Source organism: Coregonus lavaretus, assembly GCF_964263955.1.
Source record: "Coregonus lavaretus genome assembly, chromosome: 2".
Taxonomy (NCBI): Eukaryota; Metazoa; Chordata; class Actinopteri; order Salmoniformes; family Salmonidae; genus Coregonus; species Coregonus lavaretus.
The window spans coordinates 74,584,729-74,605,841 of NC_139989.1; the positions used below are offsets into that span (position 1 = coordinate 74,584,729).

At 41.9% G+C, this 21,113-nt stretch overlaps 1 protein-coding gene across 1 annotated transcript in view; it reads left to right on the forward strand.

Annotated features, from left to right (window-relative positions):
- LOC311140459 (NACHT, LRR and PYD domains-containing protein 3-like) overlaps positions 1-21,113 on the forward strand; it is a 29,193-nt gene that overhangs the window by 696 nt on the left and 7,384 nt on the right. Inside the window, exons 2-7 of the mRNA XM_084175527.1 lie at positions 357-473; positions 7,315-7,431; positions 7,765-7,849; positions 7,979-8,207; positions 8,634-10,431; positions 10,718-10,886. Coding sequence (XP_084031653.1) covers positions 357-473; positions 7,315-7,431; positions 7,765-7,849; positions 7,979-8,207; positions 8,634-10,431; positions 10,718-10,886 — 2,515 coding nt within the window. The remainder of the gene's footprint in view (positions 1-356; positions 474-7,314; positions 7,432-7,764; positions 7,850-7,978; positions 8,208-8,633; positions 10,432-10,717; positions 10,887-21,113) is intronic.

A 21,113-nucleotide genomic window follows, 5' to 3' on the forward strand; every position in this document is an offset into this window, starting at 1 on the left:
ATGCATTTACAGATGCCATATCTTAATTTGACCCAGTTTCTCACAGCAGGAACATAATCATGGAGCAATAGCAAATGTGCATTTTTAGGTGGATTATAATTAAGGGATATTTTCTGTAGGGGTTCATACATTTTTCATCAGGGAAAATCAAGTCTGACATTTTAAAGTGGAAATTACACACGTTAGACACCTTTATAAAGCCTTGTAGTGGTTTAATAATTTATTTAAACAATAAAAGCTAATGGACCAACATTTCTGAAAATGGATATATAGCGTTTTGGAATGAAACTCTTATGTTTCCCCATCTGAACTCAGAGTAGATGAGAGATGTAATGTTTGTCTCTGTTGTGTTGAAGTCCAATCAAGCAGGAGAGACCAGCCTCCCCTGTACCCAGCTGTGTGTCCATGAAGAGTGACTGGTCTATGGATAAACCTATAAACTTCAGAGAGGGAGACTTTTCTAATGAACAAAGGTAAGAAGAACTCATGGGTCATGGTCAGTGAGTTAAACAACACTGTCTCTAGTCATTTCTCCCATTTTCCCATTTTCCCATTTATTTTTGTTGTTTTCATAATCCATAGACTAATACTTTTTTTTCATTTTCATAGTCCTGAAACATTATCAAACAAACACAACATTCCCTGTGTGTGTGTGTGTGTGTGTGTGTGTGTGTGTGTGTGTGTGTGTGTGTGTGTGTGTGTGTGTGTCAGTGAGTGTGTGTGTGTGCACTCCCTGGATGAGGAGATGTAATCTCTATCCTGATTGCCTAGTCACTTTTACCCCTACCTACATGTACATATTACCTCAACTACCTGGTACCCCTGCACGTTGACTCAGTACTGGTACTCCTTGTATATAGTCTAGTTATTACTTCAACTACCTGGTACCCTGCACATTGACTCAGTACTGGTACTCCTTGTATATAGTCTAGTTATCTCCTCAACTACCTGGTACCCCTGCACATTGACTCAGTACTGGTACTCCTTGTATATAGTCTAGTTATTACCTCAACTACCTGGTACCCTGCACATTGACTCAGTACTGGTACTCCTTGTATATAGTCTAGTTATTACCTCAACTACCTGGTACCCTGCACATTGACTCAGTACTGGTACTCCTTGTATATAGTCTAGTTATCTCCTCAACTACCTGGTACCCCTGCACATTGACTCAGTACTGCGACTCCTTGTATATAGTCTAGTTATTACCTCAACTACCTGGTACCCTGCACATTGACTCAGTACTGGTACTCCTTGTATATAGTCTAGTTATTACCTCAACTACCTGGTACCCCTGCACATTGACTCAGTAGTGGTACTCCTTGTATATAGTCTAGTTATTACCTCAACTACCTGGTACCCTGCACATTGACTCAGTACTGGTACTCCTTGTATATAGTCTAGTTATTACCTCAACTACCTGGTACCCCTGCACATTGACTCAGTAGTGGTACTCCTTGTATATAGTCTAGTTATTACCTCAACTACCTGGTACCCCTGCACATTGACTCAGTACTGGTACTCCTTATAGCCTCATTATTGTTATATCATTATGTTACTATTTCCTTTTTTTATTTAGCTAATTTTTCTTACGTTTTAACTGCATTGTTGGGAAAGGGCTCGTTAGTAAGCATTTCACGGTAAAGTGTGCACCTGTTGTATTCAGCGCATGTGAGAAATACAATTTGATTTGAAGGTCATTTGCTCTAACGGTCGTCTCGTGCCGAACAGCGCATGTTCGGATGTTGAAGCACTGTGGCTAGGAAAAACTCCCTAGAAAAGCAGGAACCTAGGAAGAAACCTAGAGAGGAACCAGGCTCTGAGGGGAGGCCAGTCCTCTTCTGGCTGTGCTGGGGGGAGATTATAACAGTACATGGCCATTAAGGCCAGATCATTCTTCAAGATGTTCAAATGTTCATAGATGACCAGCAGGGTCAAATAATAATCACAGTGGTTATAGAGGTTGCAACAGGTCAGCACCTCAGGAGTAAATGTCAGTTGCCTTTTCATAGTCGATCATTCAGAGGTTGAGACAGCAGGTGTGTGTGTGTGTGTGTGTGTGTGTGTGTGTGTGTGAGAGAGAGAGAGAGAGAGAGAGAGAGAGAGAGAGAGAGAGAGAGAGAGAGAGAGAGAGAGAGAGAGAGAGAGAGAGAGAGATAGATATTAGGCAACAGGTAAAAAAAGAAATTACCTGGCTGTTGTTGACAAGCATTGTCCTAATCAGTTCATATCCATATTATTAATATTTGATTCATTGATTGAAATTATGACCCCATTCTCAGTAGCCTATTCCAGCAGGTTACTTGGTAACAGAAGCACTTCCTACCTCAAAATTAGTTAAATAAATTAATCTGTCAATTTGAACTAAGCATCATTTTATACGTCGCTTGTTTGCATCAATTGCAAAGACATTTGCAACTTTGTATTTGTAGTCAACTTTGTTCTGAATTTATCTGCGGTCACAGAGAGACGGATAAACCATGTGATTCTATGTTTAGCGGAGATATTCTGTGTATAAAGTGACGCGGGAGGGCAAAAAAGCATCTAACGATGCACTTGGCTGTTCTACAAGTGGTCTGAGGCAGGTGTTAGGTTATGAGCGTTTTCAAGTGCAACGTTAATAACGATGGTTTTGGGAAACAGCTCAGAGATTTAACAATGCTCCTACGAAGGTTCTAACGATTAACTTAGCCTTAAGATGCTTTTGGGATACCAGGCCCTGGACAAAAACATCTGCTAAATGTTTTACATACAGATCTCATACTACTGGATTTATTTTTATAAACAATTTTTAATATTGATGTTACAAATGTATCATGTGTACAGTTCTTTATAAATTTTTTTGTTATTTGTTACATTTGACTGTGTACAACCTAGCAGTACTACTTATTTCTCTGAGAGTGAGGCAGATGTACATTCAAGAATTAGTTGTCACTGTGTTAACCACAACCAACATGCTGTATCTCTGTTTAGGGGTTAGTGGTCTAAAATGAGTCTGTCTGGGAGAGAGAGGACCAATTTTCTACTCTGAGACTCTTTGTGGATACGGGCCCAGATCTCAAAATATTGTTTTCAAAAACGATTAATTTTTGTTTTACATAATAAAAAATGAATATTACTAATGTACCTGACTTTAAAGACCTGGTTTAGTTTATTGTGTGGCAGTGCTCATGTCCGCGTTCTGGAACTGTCCGCGTCCACGTACAGAACTGTCCGCGTCCACGTAAGGTTTGGCGCCAAGCATATTGTCCAGTTACGCGCAGAGTGGGCTGAGGTGATGTTGGGAAATAACGACGGAGTTCGTTACAGTGTTGAGACACCGAAGTTTATTGTTCAATTAGCTTTTTTGCGTAATGGTCTGTCAGGTTTTGGCCATGACTGTTCGGGTTTTGGTCACTAGATGTCCCCATTGCACCTTTTTGTACCTTTTGTTTTTCTTGCTCTAATCATTGTTTGCACCTGTAGGTCATTCCCTTGTTAGTATTTAAACCCTGTGTGTTCCTCAGTTCCTTGCTCAGTGTTTGTAGTTAGCACCCAGCCCCAGCCCAAGCCTTGTTTTATATAGATATTTCTCTGGTGGGATTTTCCAGAGGTTCTCTGGTTTAGTTCTTGTGTTTTGTTTGAGTAGTCTTTTGAGGTTTGTTTTTTCCCTGCTGTTTTTACCACTTTGTGGAGTTTCTTTTGTTTTTTGGAGGTTTTCCTCTTTGTGCCTCTTGGCTTTATTTTTGGACATTGTGGATTTAGTTTCTTTGCCTGAAGATTTTGTTCTTTAATTAAACTACCATCGCCAGTACAGCTGTGTCTGCCTCATCTTCTGGGTTCTGACAATTATTAGTGACTGTTTCTCGCACCGGGTCGTGACAATGGTCAGTGACAGTATGAGTGTAGCCAGATCCTTTTCACTCGCTATCCTTGTTTCATCTTGTGGTTCACCGGATTCGTCATCATCCTCGAGGGACAGACGAACGACCTGCTAGTTAGCCAAGCTAGTCGGTACAGCTAGCTAAGCTAGCTACTCTACCATCAGCATCCTAGTTATCCTAGCTACCACTACATCATCACCGACTGCCTGCATTTCTTGTGGACCGATGGAGCTCCCGGGTTGTTTCTTCCACCTGTTAAATACGGTGGAGGGCTTCTCCCTCTCTCGTTGACGGATGCTGGCTACCTACCATCCCTCTGTCCGGTTCTCCTCTTCACTAGATGGACGGTAACTTTAGTGTTCAACCCCTCTGTGTCCAAGGACTGAACCTTTTGAATATTATTTTCGGGGCGCCTCAAGATACATTTTTTACAACGTTTATTTCTGATAAAATTAGTTCATTGCATCCGCCATGGAGCCCAGTTTCATAATATTACCTTCTATCCCTGGTTATGAAGTAATCGCGAAAAAACAGGCCTTATGTTTGGGCATTTTTCACCCTGCCAGCTCCTATTAGTTCTACTGCAGGTTTACCTCAGGTAACCCACTGGCTATAGGGTGAATGCACCAATTTGTAAGTCGCTCTGGATAAGAGCGTCTGCTAAATGACGTGAATGTAATGTAAATGTAACGTATTATTTACAAGGTTATGGATACTTGGTGAGCGTTAACCCTGTAGGTTTACCTCAGGTAACTAATTGTTAACAAGGTTACAGCTACTTGGTGAGCGCGCTCAATGTTAACCTGAGTACATGTTGTGGTGAGCCACAGTCTAAGAGGTGATGTCTGGCGCAAAGCCATCAAACATTAAACATTTTCTGGTCAAAATTAACCATATTTGTTTTAAGAAAAAAGTGTACAATCTAAACAAAACGCATGTCCCTGTCCTCTTTTTCAAGATGTGGCAGATTTAAACAGCCAGAAGACATTTTTTAATTAAGAAATAACATTTTTTTTTTACGACTTGTTGTTTCTAAGTGGCTGCTGGGTAATTTGATATGCATCGAACTCTTCCTTCGTAGGCATCAAATTGACCGAATGCTGCGCAGGTTCACTGAGTTGCAAACCAAATGGGTATAATGGGGTGATTGTTGTCTAATCGGGTGGTCTAGCTAATGGATTTGTAGATCTGACGCAGTTGCTACCTCAGATTATGAGCCTAGCAAGTGTCATATAGCTCAGTTGGTAGAGCATGGCGCTTGCAACGCCAGGGTTGTGGGTTCGTTTCCCACGGGGGGCCAGTATGAAAATGTATGCACTCACTAACTGTAAGTCGCTTTGGATAAGAGCGTCTGCTAAATATGTAAAATGTAAATGTAAAAAATGTAATGAATGAGTTATGTAGTACCCACAGATGGCCAAAGGGAGATGCAAGAGTGCCATAAACCCATACAGTTTTTTGCCATAAAAACCCTAAACCTAACAATCAATCAAAGGTATTAATAAAGCCCTTTTTACACCAGCAGATGTCACAAAGTGCTATACAGAAACTCTTACCCTACTTATAACCTATTTTAGCCGTAACCCCTAATTCTAGGGTAGGGTAGCCTAGAACACTAAGCTCCTGAGTGGCGCAGTGCTAACTGTGCCGCTAGAGATCCTTGTTCAATTCCAGTGTTCAGAAACATCTTCTATTCTTACTGACAATACAAGTGAAGTTACTCCAAAATGACAGGACATTAGCCGGCTGCGACCGGGAGACTCATGGGCGGCGCACAATTGGTCCAGGGTAGGGGAGGGAATGGCCGGCAGGGATGTAGCTCAGTTGATAGAGCATGGCTTTCGCAACGCCAGGGTTGTGGGTTTGATTCCCACGGGGGGCCAGTATAGAAAAAATAAAAAACAATATGTATTCAGTAACTGTAAATCGCTCTGGATAAGAATGTAGTGACCTCTGTGTGAAAGTCCAGCAATTGGCGTGGGGCAGGATTGAGACTGATCTAATACACTTTATTTCTCAGCTGCCTCACCAATGTCTGTACGTGAATTAATAGCTGAATATTTCCAATAGATGGCAGCATAAGACCACGAAGCATCAGTTATAGGCTACAAGCAGCAATATGATTGACATAAAATAGGATGCAACCAAATACTATATGTCCCATGATTTTCTAAAATGGTCACTCATTACTTTAGTTAGCTATATATCTCGTATTAGGCCTGTGATGCTTTTGGAAAAGCAATTAAATAGTGACTATAGCAGGTGTTGAACCCCTGGTAAATAATCACTAGTCAGATGCTCCAACCTCAACCCTAGTATACATGCATTTTTAAATATCTAATATTACGATTAAACAACCTCGGAATAGACTAAATTAATGTTCAGGCTTATTGATAATCGTTATAGTAATGAAGTATAATTTCAAAACATGAGCATAAAAAGCTAATAATAAACATGAATCATCATTATATTATTTCACAGTAATCTGTTAAATGCTTTTTCAGTCGTTCCTCTTGCGTTAGCAGTGTGGAAAGGGACAGTAAAAAGCGTGTGCAGTAGTTTTCCTGTGAGGGGAAGTGGTGGTGTATCCAGGGAGAAAACTAAACTAACCTTCTGAAATGTCATTCATGGTCTTATGCTGCCATCTATTGGAATTATTTAGTAACTGAAGTAGTACTGAATAAAGTATATCCTTACTAAAGTAGTAATTACACAGAATTGCAAAATATGACATTTTCTAGATCATTTTACCACTTAAAACCATAACATAACCATTTATAGTATAACAAACAATGAAACTGACATAAACCAAAAACACCATACATTTAGTTAACTATATATATATACTATTTATTTAGATGGGTGACATTATCTGCCAAAGTAATACCACTGTAGATAAAGAAGAGCTCTCCAGTAGGTGAACCAAAACATTCAAAGGTCATTTTCTCAAAATTGAGGTTACAAGTTTATCATCTTTCAAAGCAGAATTACTTTCCCATTGTTCCTCAACTGTAGTGTATGATATACTTTTTTCTATCTGAGTCTTTACTTTTATCCAATGTAAAAACACAATTTCAAATTTTGCTACATAAGACCGAATCGAGCCGGTCGGCACATTTGACTGTGTAAAACCTAGCAGTACTACTTATTTCTCTGAGAGTGAGGCAGATATATAGCATTTTGCAAAAAAAACATTATTATTTGTCTCTCTGAAATGAAACCATCAAGTGATAGATTTTAAACAAATATATGTCTGTCATTGAACAATCCCATGCCATGATTAGATAGTGAAAAAACACACCTATCTCTTTCATAATTTCTTTAAACCATAAAAGCTAATTTACGAACATTTCTGAAAATGGATATATAGCGTTTTGGAATGAAACTCTTGTTTTCCAATCTGAGCTCAGAGTATATGAGAGATGTAATGTTTGTCTCTGTTGTGTTGAAGCCCAATCAAGCAGGAGAGACCAGCCTCCCCTGTACCCAGCTGTGTGTCCATGAAGAGTGACTGGTCTATGGGTCAACCTATAAACTTCAGAGAGGAAGACTTTTCTACTGAACAAAGGTAAGAAGAACTCATGGGTCATGGTCAGTGAGTTAAACAACACTGTCTCTAGTCATTTCTCCTCTCCCATTTTCCCATTTCTTTTTGTTGTTTTCATAATCCATAGGCTAAACCTTTTTTCCATTTTCATAGTCCTGAAACAATATTAAACAAACACTACATTCCCTCCCTGTGTGTGTGTGTGTGTGAGTGTGTGTGTGTGTGTGTGTGTGTGTGTGTGTGTGTGTGTGTGTGTGTGTGTGTGTGTGTGTGTGTGTGTGTGTGTGTGTGTGTGTGTGTGTGTGTGTGTGCACTCCCTGGATGAGGAAATGTAATCTCATGTTTTGTCCCCAGAAACCAACAGGAGATATCAGAGTCAGAGATTCTCAGTGGTCAGTCTTCCCAGAGTCATCAAACAGACCTGGCCTCCATATTCAGTGTATGTGGTCCTGTTATGTACATTTGTTTTTGTTTACCTCAAGTAAAGTTGATCTGTCAATCATTCATTAATGTGTTAATGAGAAAGCATTTTGTCTCTTGCTTAACTTATTGACTTTATTTATTTCAGTTGCTTGAAGAGAATATTATGACATTTGTGAAGAATGAGCTGAAGATGTTCAAGAGGATTCTTAGTCCAGAACTCCCAGAAGGCTTTGAGAGTCAGAAGAAGGATAAGGAAGTGGTGGATGCTGAAGATGAGAAGCAGGAGAGCAGTGCCAGAGAGGGGGCTCTGAAGATCACACTGCACGTCCTGAGGAAAATGAACCAGAAGGAGCTTGCTGACACACTGGAGAAAAGTAAGAGCTGTCTGCCTCATGTTGAATGCTGTTTTATAACAAACATTTAAAAGTTGTAGCTAAAGTACAGCTAAAGTAGCTGTGTAACTAAATGATATTGTAGCAGCCTTAACACAACACCTAGTGACCTCATCAACTAGCAGCAGGGATGTGGGTTGGTGATTAATTTAGACAGAGAGAGAGAGAGAGAGAGAGAGAGAGAGAGAGAGAGAGAGAGAGAGAGAGAGAACATTATTAATACCATCAATAATACCAATAATGATATAAATCAGTCACACCAGTGTGTAATGCATTATGAAAACATTTACACATTTATACAAACAGTTAAGAGAATACATGATTACAATTTAAACTTTATAAGACAGTCTTACAATACTGTAGGCATTAAAACAGATGTAATATTAATATCCTCTGTGTTGTTTCTAGATTCAGATGAGCGTGCTGTGATTCTTCAACGTGAACTCAAATCTAATCTAAAGAAGAAGTTTCAGTGTGTATTTGAGGGGATTGCTAAACAAGGAAACCCAACACTTCTCAATAAGATCTACACAGAGCTCTACATCACAGAGGGTGGAACAGGAGAGGTCAATAATGAACATGAGCTGAGACAGATTGAGACAACAACCAGGAAACAAGCAAGACCAGAGACTGCAATCAAATGTAACGACATCTTCAAACCCTTAACTGGACAAGACAAACTTATCAGAACTGTGCTGACAAAGGGAGTCGCTGGCATTGGAAAAACAGTCTCTGTGCAGAAGTTCATTCTGGACTGGGCTGAAGGAAAAGCAAATCAGGATGTCCAATTTGTATTTTCATTCCCTTTTCGGGAGCTGAATTTGATGAACGGGGATAAACACACTTTGATTAAACTTCTCAATCACTTCTCAATGGAAACCAAAGAATCAAGAATCTCCAACTACGACAAGTACAAAGTTCTGTTCATCTTTGATGGTCTGGATGAGTGCCGACTGCCCCTAGACTTCCAGAAGAACAAGATTTGTTGTGACGTCACAGAGTCAACCTCAGTGGATGTTCTGCTGACAAATCTCATCAAGGGAAATCTGCTTCCCTCTGCTCTCCTCCGGATAACTACCCGACCTGCAGCAGCCAATACGATCCCTTCAGGGTGTGTTGACCAGGTAACAGAGGTACGAGGGTTCAATGACCCACAGAAGGAGGAGTACTTCAGGAAGAGATTCAGTGATGAGGACCTGGCCAGAAGAATCATCTCACACATAAAGACATCAAGGAGCCTCCACATCATGTGCCACATTCCAGTCTTCTGTTGGATTTCTGCAACAGTCCTTGAACACATGTTGAGTACAGACAAGACAGAAGAGATGCCCAAGACTCTGACTGAGATGTACTCACACCTTGTGGAGTTTCATACCAAACAGAAGAATGAAAAGTATCTTGGGAAAGAAGAGACAGGTCCACACTGGAATAAAGAGAGCATTCTGTCACTGGGAAAACTGGCTTTTCAACAGCTTATGAATGGCAATCTGATTTTCTATGAAAAAGACCTGAAAGAGGCTGGCATTGATGTCAATGAAGCCTCAGTGTACTCAGGATTGTGCACTCAGATCTTTAAAGAGGAATGTGGGCTGTACCAGGACAAGGTGTACTGCTTCGTGCATCTGAGCATTCAGGAGTTTCTGGCTGCTGTATATGTGTTCCTCTCATTCATCAACAACAATGAGAATCTAATGTCAAAACCTCAATCAACCAGGAACTTTTTTGTACTGTTCAGAGACAAGCCTGAAGTTACTTTCTACAAGAGTGCTGTGGATAAAGCCTTACAAAGTGAGACGGGAAACCTGGACCTGTTCCTCCGCTTCCTTCTGGGCCTCTCACTGGAGTCCAATCAGAAGCACTTACGAGGTCTACTGACAAAGACAAGAAGCAGCTCACAGAGCCATGAAGAAACAGTCAAGTACATCAAGGAGAAGATCAGGGAGAATCCCTCTCCAGAGAGGTGCATCAATCTGTTCCACTGTCTGAACGAACTGAATGACCATTCTCTAGTGGAGGAGATCCAAAGCTACCTGAGATCAGGAAGTCTCTCAGAAGCCAAACTGTCACCTGCACAGTGGTCAGCTCTGGTCTTTGTGTTGCTGACTTCAGAAAAGGAGCTGGATGTGTTTGACCTGAAGAAATACTCCAGATCAGAGGAAGGTCTTCTGAGGCTGCTGCCAGTGGTCAAAGCCTCCAGAGCTGCTCTGTGAGTACATAAAATGACATTTAAGTACTAATCATCAGGAATAAATATTAAGTTTAGAGTAAAATATGTATTATAATATGTATGTAATATTCTATTGAAAAACATATTGAATAAATGCATTGATGTTCACATTAGTATAACAATATGACCATACAATTCTAGGAGACGGAAGATGAATCTATATGTTGTTTAAGAGAATAAACTAAATGCATCTGCCATTGTCCTTCTACACTACTGGTGTTAAATTAACAGTGTGTTTGTGAAATCATGATGATCTCTCTGTCAGGCTGTCAGGCTGTGGAGTCACAGAGGAAGGCTGTGCTTCTCTGGTCTCAGCTCTGAAGTCAAACCCCTCACACCTGAGAGAGCTGGATCTGAGTAACAATGACCTGAAGGATTCAGGAGTGAAGCTGCTCTCTGCTGGACTGGGGAATCCCCACTGTAAACTGGAGACTCTGAGGTCAGTATTCCTGTAGTTGGTCAACAAGTGAGAACTGTTCACCAGATCCACATGTGTTTACCAGGCACACATAGTCCACACCATATGTGTTTGGACAGTGAAGCTTACAGTTTTACATTTGGTGCTATGCTCCAGCATTTTGGATTTGAGATAGAATGTTTCATATTAGGCAACAGTACAGAATGTCACCTTTTATTTAAAGGTATTCATAAATATATATTTTTTACCGTTTAGAAATGAAAGCACTTTACGTATCTAGTTCTCCCATTTTAAGTCGTAATTATTTGGACAATTTCAATTAGTCAAAAGTTTATTGGGCTCCCGAGTGGCGCAGCGGTCTAAGGCACTGCATCTCAGTGCTTGAGGCGTCACTACAGACCCCCTGGTTTGATTCCAGGCTGTATCACAACCGGCCGTGATTGGGAGTCCCATTGGGTGGCGCACAATTGGCCCAGCGTCGTCCGGGTTTGGCCGGTGTAGGCTGTCATTGTAAATAAGAATTTGTTCTTAACTGACTTGCCTAGTTAAATAAAATAAAAATACAATAAAAAAGTGTTTGGTCCAATATTCCATGCCTGCAGTGATTACATCAAGCTTGTGATTCTACAAACTGGTTGAATGCATTTGCAGTTTGTCTTGGTTGTGTTTTGGATGATGTTTTTCCCAATAGAAACTGAATGGTGAATAATGTCCTGTCATTTTGGAGTCACTTCACTTGTATTGTCATTAAGAATAGAAGATGTTTCTGAACACTTCTACATTCATGTGGATGCTACCATGATTATGAATAATCATGAATGAATCGTGAATGATGATGAATGAGAAAGTTACAGAGGAACAAGGATCATACCCCCTCTGTTATTGGTAATGGTGAGAGGTTAGCATGTTTTGTTGTAGCCTCTGTAACTTTCTCATTCATTATGATTCATGATTCATTCATGATTTCTTAATCATGTCATCATCAGGATTAATTCAGTAGTGTTTAGAAACATGTTATCTACTCACTTAGACAGAAAATTACTCCAGTCATCATCCACCATTCAGTTACTATCGGGCAAAACATAACCCAAAACACAACCAAAACAAACTGCAAATGCAACCAACGAGTTTGAGTCAGAAGCTTGATGTAGTCATTGTGTTCAAGGAATATCAGACGAAATACTCAACTTTTAACTACTTTAATACACTATAAGTGAATTGGTCAGAATACTTATGACTTCTTCAAATAGGGGGACTAGATACATAAAGTGCTTTCATTTCAAAATGTGAAACAGATATGTATTAAAATACCCTCAAATAAAAGGTGACATTATATACTGTCACCTCATATGAAACATTTGATCTCAATACCAAAATGCTGGAGTATAGAGCCACATTTAAAATGTTAGCTTCACTGTCAAAATAGATATGGTGTGGACTGTATACTCAATACAATCTAAATCTGATACCTCACTGTCTGTCTTTTGACTGATACTGTTTTTTAAACTGCTCTGGTCAGTCTACTCAAATATTTGTACTATACATGTTTCTCTCTGCAGGCAATACTTTCATAATTTGTCATTTCTAATAATGAAACATCTATTTATGAATAGATATGGAAGGTTTCAGGACACATTTAATCAATGAATTGATTTTCACATTAGTATAACATTATGACCATACAATTCTAGGAGACAGAAGATGAATCTATATGTTGTTTAAGAGAATAAACCAAATGCATCTGCCATTGTCCTTCTACACTACTGGTGTTAAATTAATAGTGTGTTTGTGAAATCATGATGATCTCTCTGTCAGGCTGTCAGGCTGTGGAGTCACAGAGGAAGGCTGTGCTTCTCTGGTCTCAGCTCTGAAGTCAAACCCCTCACACCTGAGAGAGCTGGACCTGAGTAACAATGACCTGAAGGATTCAGGAGTGAAGCTGCTCTCTGCTGGACTGGGGAATCCCCACTGTAAACTGGAGACTCTGAGGTCAGTATTCCTGTAGTTGGTCAACAAGTGATAACTGTTCACCAGATCCACATGTGTTTACCAGGAACACATAGTCCACACCATATGTGTTTGGACAGTGAAGCTAACAGTTTTAAATTTGGCGCTATGCTCCAGCATTTTGGATTTAATATAGAATGTTTCATATTAGGCGACAGTACAGAATCTCACCTTTTATTTGAGGGTATTCATACATATCTGTTTCACCATTTATAAATAAATTGTGAATTGTGAATAATGATGATTGAAAAAGTTAAAAATAAATAAAGATCATACCCCTAAAATGCCAACCTCTCCTGTTATTGGTAATGGTAACATGTTTTGTTGTAGCCTCTGTAACTTTCTCACTCATTATTATTCATCATTCATTCATGATTTTCTTAATCTTGGCATATTTATTAATTTAGTTGTGTTTAGAAACATGTTATCTACTCACTTAGAAATACAATTATTCCAGTCATCATCCACCATTCAGTTATTATTGGGCAAAACATAACCCAAAACACAACCAAAATATACTGCAAATGCATCAATGTCACATCATATGAAACATTTGATCTCAAATCTAAAATGCTGGATTATAGAGCCACATTTAAAATGTTGGCTTCACAGCCAAAATAGATATGGTGTGGACTGTATACTCAATACAATCTAAATCTGATACCCCACTGTCTGTTTTTTGACTGATACTGGTTTTTAAACTGGTCTGGTCAGTCTACTCAAATATTTGTACTATATATTTTTCTCTCTATAAGCAATACTTCGATAATTTGTCATTTTTAATAATGATACATTCATTTATGAATAGATATGGCAGGTTTCAGGTCATTGGTATATCTGAAAATATTTCCGTTGTATTTTCACCACCAAAGAATAGCAGTGTAATTTGAAATGATTTTACCCTTTGCAGCCTGTCATGGTCTAGTCACAGAGGAAGGCTGTGCTTATAATATAATTTGCCATTTAGCAGATGCTTTTATCCAAAGCGACTTACAGTCATGCGTGCATACATTCTTTTTTTTTCTTTTTTTGTATGGGTGGTCCCAGGGATTGAACCCACTACCTTGGCATTACAAGCGCTGTGCTCTACCAGCTGAGCTACAGAGAACATTCTCTGGTCTCAGCTCTGAGGTCAAACCCCACACTTTATTTGTGCACGGTAACAGTGTAAACAGGGAAAGCGTAACATTTTAATACAACCTGTCTGTAATTGTATTTCTTCTGTGTTGGCAGACTCACTGGCTGTGAACTCACAGACACATCCTGTGAACTGTTGGCCTCAGCTCTCAGTTCAAACCCCTCACACCTGAGAGAGCTGGATCTGAGTAACAATGACCTGAAGGATTCAGGAGTGAAGTTGCTCTCTGCTGGACTGGGGAATCCCCACTGTAAACTGGAGACTCTGAGGTCAGTATTCCTGTAGTTGGTCAACAAGTGATAACTGTTCACCAGATCCACATGTGTTTGCCAGGCACACATAGTCCAAACCATATGTGTTTGAACAGTGAAGCTTACAGTTTTAAATTTGGTGCTATGCTCCAGCATTTTGGATGTAACTGAGTCAGGTTTGTAGGCCTCCTTGCTCGCACACGCTTTTTCAGTTCTGCCCACACATTTTCTGTATGATTGAGGTCAGGGCTTTGTGATGGCCACTCCAATACCTTGACTTTGTTGTCCTTAAGCCATTTTGCCACAACTTTGGAAGTATGCTTGGGGTCATTGTCCATTTGGAGGACCCATTTGCGACCAAGCTTTAACTTCCTGACTGATGTCTTGAGATGTTGCTTCAATATATCCACATAATTTTCCTTCCTCATGATGCCATCTATTTTGTGAAGTGCACCAGACCCTCCTGCAGCAAAGCACCCCCACAGCATGATGCTGCCACCCCTGTGCTTCACGGTTGGGATGGTGTTCTTTGGCTTGCAAGCATCCCCCTTTTTCCTCCAAACATAACGATGGTCATTATGGCCAAACAGTTATATTTCTGTTTCATCAGACCAGAGGACATTTCTCCAAAAAGTACGATCTTTGTCCCCATGTGCAGTTGCAAACCGTAGTCTGGCTTTTTTATGGCAGTTTTTGAGCAGTGGCTTCTTCCTTGCTGAGCGGCCTTTCAGGGTTATGTTGATATAGGACTCGCTTTACTGTGGATATAGATCCTTTTGTACCTGTTTCCTCCAGCATCTTCACAAGGTCCTTTGCGGTTGTTCTGGGATTGATTTGCACCAAAGTATGTTCATCTCGAGGAGACAGAACGCGTCTCCTCCCTGAGCGGTATGACGGCTGCGTGGTCCCATGGTGTTTATACTTGCGTACTATTGTTTGTACAGATGAACGTGGTACCTTCAGGCATTTGGAAATTGCTCCCAAAGATGAACCAGACTTATGGAGGTCTACCATTTTTTTTCTGAGGTCTTGGCTGATTTCTTTTGATTTTCCCATGATGTCAAGCAAAGAGGCACTGAATTTGAAGATAGGCCTTGAAATACATTGTCACGACCGTCAAAAGGAGTAGACCAATGCGCAGCGTGGAATGCGAACATACTTTATTTATAGTTCACCACACGAACAAAAACAACAAAACGATACGTGAAGTCCTCGGTAACATACGCAAACCTACACGGAACAAGATCCCACAAACACTGTGGAAAAACAGACTGTTTAAATATGGTTCCCAATCAGAGACAACCAGCAACAGCTGACACTCGTTGCCTCTGATTGAGAACCACTCTGGCCAACATAGAAACACAATAACTAGAACTACATCCTAGAAACACAAAACTAGAACAACACAAAGAACACTCACACCCTGGCTCAACATACAAGCGTCCCCAGAGCCAGGGCGTGACAGGACCCCCCCCCAAAGGCGCGGACTCCGACCGCACCAACAGAACACCACAGGGGAGGGACCGGGTGGGCACTCCGCCTTGGCGGCGGATCCGGCTCCGGGCATGATCCCCACTCCCTCTCTAACCCCCCACAGTACCCCTGGTCCGGTCTGGCCCTGCTGGCCGGAGCTGGACTGAACACTGGTGGAGCAGATTGCTCTAGCTCCGGCGTGGAGCAGCTGACCGGTGCCGGACCAGGCACCGGTGGAACAGGAACAGGCCGAGCCGGGCTGGCGACGCGCACCATAGGCTTGGTGCGGGGAGCAGGAGCGGGCCGGACCGGGCTGACGAAGCGCAACCACTGACTTGGTGCGGAGAGCAGGAATGGACCAGGCCGGGCTGGCGACGCGCACTACTGACTTGGTGCGGGGAGCAGGAACAGGCCGGGCCGGGCTGGCGACGCGCACTATAGGCTTGGTGCGGGGAGCAGGAACAGGCCGGACTGGGCTGGCGACGCGCACCATAGGTTCGGTGCGAGGGACAGGAACAGGCCGGACCGTACTGGGGACACACACCACTGGCCCTACGCGGGGATCAGGAACGGGCCGGACCGGACTGGTAACACACCCCAGTACCTCTCGCCGTGCCTCTACACTTTCCTTCCCCTTTGTGACCAGTGGCCCCCGTAACCTGGCGGCCTCCTCTGCCAACCCGCTGGACCGCTCTATCGCGGCCTCCTGCTGCCCCGTCGTCCACGGCGTGAGCCCCCCCCCTAAAAAATTTCTGGATGTCTCTCCTCCCCGTGGACCAGGCCTCCCTAGTTCTCACCAGACTCTCACCCCACTGCTCCAAAGTCCAACCTCTCTGCTCTTCACTTGGCTTGGCCCAGTCGAGACTCTTAATCCACTGCTCCATAGTCCAACCTCTCTGCTCTTCACTTGGCTTGGCCCAGTCGAGACTCCTACTCAACTGATCCCAAGTCCATCCTCTCTCCTCTTCACGCTGCTTGGTCCTGTCTTGGTGGGATCTTCTGTCCCGATCGTCGGATACAGAGGACCAAGGTGCAGCGTGGAAAGTGAACATACTTATATTTATTAGAGTAATCACACGAACAAAATAACAAATCGATACGTGACGTCCTTAGTGCAAAACACAAACCTACACGGAACAAGATCCCACAAACACTGTGGACCTGAGAGAGCTGGATCTGAGTAACAATGACCTGAAGGATTCAGGAGTGAAGTTGCTCTCTGCTGTACTGGGGAATCCCCGCTGTAAACTGGAGACTCTGAGGTCAGTATTCCTGTAGTTGGTCAACAAGTGAGAACTGTTCACTAGATCCACATGTGTTTACCAGGCACACATAGTCCAAACCATATGTGTTTGGACAGTGAAGCTTACAGTTTTAAATTTGGCGCTATGCTCAAGCATTTTGGATGTAACTGAGTCAGGTTTGTAGGCCTCCTTGCTCGCACACGCTTTTTCAGTTCTGCCCACACATTTTCTGTATGATTGAGGTCAGGGCTTTGTTATGGCCACTCCAATACCTTGACTTTGTTGTCCTTAAGCCATTTTGCCACAACTTTGGAAGTATGCTTGGGGTCATTGTCCATTTGGAGGACCCAACACTCACACCCTGGCTCAACATACAAGCGTCCCCAGAGCCAGGGCGTGACATACATCCACAGGTACACCTCCAATTGACTCAAAAATGTAAATTAGCCTATCAGAATCTTCTAAAGCCATGACATCATTTTCTGGAATTTTCCAAGCTGTTTAAAGGCACAGTCAACTTAGTGTATGTAAACTTCTGACCCACTGGAATTGTGATACAGTGAATTATAAGTGAAATAATCTGTCTGTAAACAATTGTTGGAAAAATTACTTGTGTCATGCACAAAGTTGATGTCCTAACCGACTTGCCAAAACTATAGTTTGTTAACAAGAAATGTGTGGAGTGGTTGAAAAACAAGTTTTAATGACTCCAACCTAAGTATATGTAAACTTCCGACTTCAACTGTATCTGAAAATTTGGAAAAAATATACTGGAACTGTATTTTCACCACCAACGAATAACAGTGTAATTTGAAATGATTTTACTCTTTGTAGGCTGTCAGGCTGTCTAGTCACAGAGGAAGACTGTGCTTCTCTGGTCTCAGCTCTGAGGTCCAACCCCACACATTATTTGTGCACGGGAACAGTGTAAACAGGGAAAGCTAAGCGTAACATTTTAATACAACCTGTCTGTCATTGTATTTCTTCTGTGTTGGCAGACTTACTGGCTGTAAACTCACAGACACATCCTGTGAAGTGTTAGCCTCAGCTCTCAGTTCAAACCCCTCACACCTGAGAGAGCTGGATCTGAGTAACAATGACCTGAAGGATTTAGGAGTGAAGCTTCTCCCTGCTGGAATGGGGGATCCCCACTGTAAACTGGAGACTCTGAGGTCAGTATTCCTGTAGTTGGTCAACAAGTGAGAACTGTTCACCAGATCCACATGTGTTTACCAGGCACACATAGTCCACACCATGTGTGTTTGGACAGTGAAGCTTACAGTTTTAAATTTGGCACTATGCTCCAGCATTTTGGATTTAATATAGAATGTTTCATATTAGGTGACAGTATATAATCTCACCTTTTATTTGAGGGTATTCATACATATCTGTTTCACCATTTATAAATAAATTGTGAATTGTGAATAATGATGATTGAAAAAGTTAAAAAGAAATAAAGATCATACCCCTAAAATGCCAACCTCTCCTGTTATTGGTAATGGTAACATGTTTTGTTGTAGCCTCTGTAACTTTCTCACTCATTATTATTGATCATTCATTCATGATTTTCTTAATCATGGCATCATCAGGATATATTCAGTAGTGTTTAGAAACATGATATCTACTCATTTAGAAGGAAAATTACTCCAGTCATCATCCACCATTCAGTTACTATCGGGCAAAACATAACCCAAAACACAACCAAACAAACTGCAAATGCATCAATGTCAACTCATATGAAACATTTGATCTCAAATCTAAAATGCTGGAGTATAGAGCCAAATTTAACATGTTGGCTTCACTGTCAAAATATATATTGTGAACTGTAGACTCAATACAATCTAAATCAAATACCTCACTGTCTGTTTTTTGACTGATACTGCTTTTTAACCTCTACGGGATCAGTGTCCCGTATACGGGACGGTTGAGATAACGTGCACTAAAGTGATTATCATGACTGTTGTAAGTAACAGCAAACTTTCCAGGACATAGACATGTCTTATATGGGCAGAAAGCTTAAATTCCTGTTAATCTAACTGCACTGTCCAATTTACAGTAGCTATTACAGTGAGAAAATACCATGCTATTGTTTGAGGAGAGTGAACAACAACAAAATAATTTATCATGGAAAGTGGTTTGATACATTCACTTCTGAAGGTAAATAATGTACTTACATTCAGTAATCTTGCTCTGATTTGTCATCCTAAGTGTCCCAGAGATAAAATGTAGCATAGTCTTGTTTGAGAAAATCCATTTTATATTCAAATGTAGGAACTGGGTTCTACAGTTTGAACCCCTGCTGTCTCTGGCTCCACACCCACCCCGACCGGCCATCTAGATCAAATCAAATCAAATTGTATTTGTCACATACACGTGTTTAGCAGATGTTATAGCGGGTGTGTTGAAATGCTTGTGCTTCTAGCTCCGACAGTGCAGTAATATCTAACAATTTCACAACATATACCTAATACACACAAAACTAGTAAGGAATGGAATTTAAGAAAATATACATATAGGGACAAGCAATGACAGAGCGGCATGGACTAAAATACAGTAGAATATTATAGAATAAGATGCAGTATATACATATGAGATGAGTAGTGCAAGATATGTAAACATTATTAAAGTGACTGTAAACATTATTAAAGTGAATAGTGTTCCATTTCTTAAAGTGGCCAGTAATTTCAATAGGCAGCAGCAGCCTCTAATGTGTCTGTATGTGGGCAGCAGCCTCTCTGTGCTAGTGATGGCTATTTAACAGTCTGATGTCCTTGAGATAGAAGCTGTTTTTCATTCTCTTGGTCCCAGCTTTGATGCACCTGTACTGACTTTGCCTTCTGGATGATAGCGGGGTGAACAGGCAGTGGTTTGGGTGGTTGATGTCCTTGATGATCTTCTTGGCCTTCCTGTGACATTGGGTGCTGTATGTGTCATGGAGGGCGGGTGGTTTGCCCCCGATAATGCGTTCGGCAGACCACACCACCCTCTGGAGAGCCCTGCGGTTGTGGGCGGTGCAGTTGCCGTACCAGGTGATGATACAGCCCGACAGGATGCTCTTAATTGTGCATCTGTAAAAGCTTGTGAGGGTTTTAGGTGCCAAGCCAAATTTCTTCAGACTCCTGAGGTTGAAGAGGCTCTGTTGCGCCTTCTTCACCACACTGTCTGCGTGGGTGGACCATTTCAGTTTGTCGGTGATGTGTACGCAAAGGAACTTGAAGCTTTCCACCTTCTCCACTGCGGTCCCGTCGATGTGGATAGGGGGGTGCACCCTCTGCTGTTTCCTAAAGTCCACGATCATCTCCTTTGTTTTGTTGACATTGAGTGAGAGGTTATTTTCCTGGCACCACACTCCCAGAGCCCTCACCTCCTCCCTGTAGGCGGTCTCGTCATTGTTGGTAATCAAGCCTACTACTGTTGTGTCGTCTGCAAACTTGATGATTGAGTTGGAGGGGTGCTTGGCCACGCAGTCATGGGTGAACAGGGAGTACAGGAGGGAGCTGAGCACGCACCCTTGTGGGGCCCCAGTGTTGAGGATCAGCGAAGTGGAGATGTTGTTTCCTACCTTCACCAACTGGGGGCAGCCCGTCAGGAAGTCCAGGACCCAGTTGCACAGGGCAGGGTTCAGACCCAGGGCCTCAAGCTTGATGATGAGCTTGGAGGGTACTATGGTGTTGAATGCTGAGCTATAGTCAATGAACAGCATTCTTACATAGGTATTCCTCTTGTCCAGATGGGATAGGGCAGTGTGCAGTGTGATGGCGATTGCATCGTCTGTGGATCTATTGGGGCGGTAAGCAAATTGAAGTGGGTCTAGGGTGACAGGTAAGGTGATATGATCCTTGACTAGTCTCTCAAAGCACTTCATGATGACAGAGGTGAGTGCTACAGGGCGATAGTCATTTAGTTCAGTTACCTTTGCTTTCTTGGGTACAGGAACAATGGTGGCCATCTTGAAGCATGTGGGAACAGCAGACTGGGAAAGGGAGAGATTGAATATGTCCATAAACACACCAGCCAGCTGGTCTGCGCATGCTCTGAGGACACGGCTAGGGATGACTTCTGGGCCGGCAGCCTTGCGGGGGTTAACATGCTTAAATGTCTTAATCACGTCGGCCACGGAGAAGGAGAGG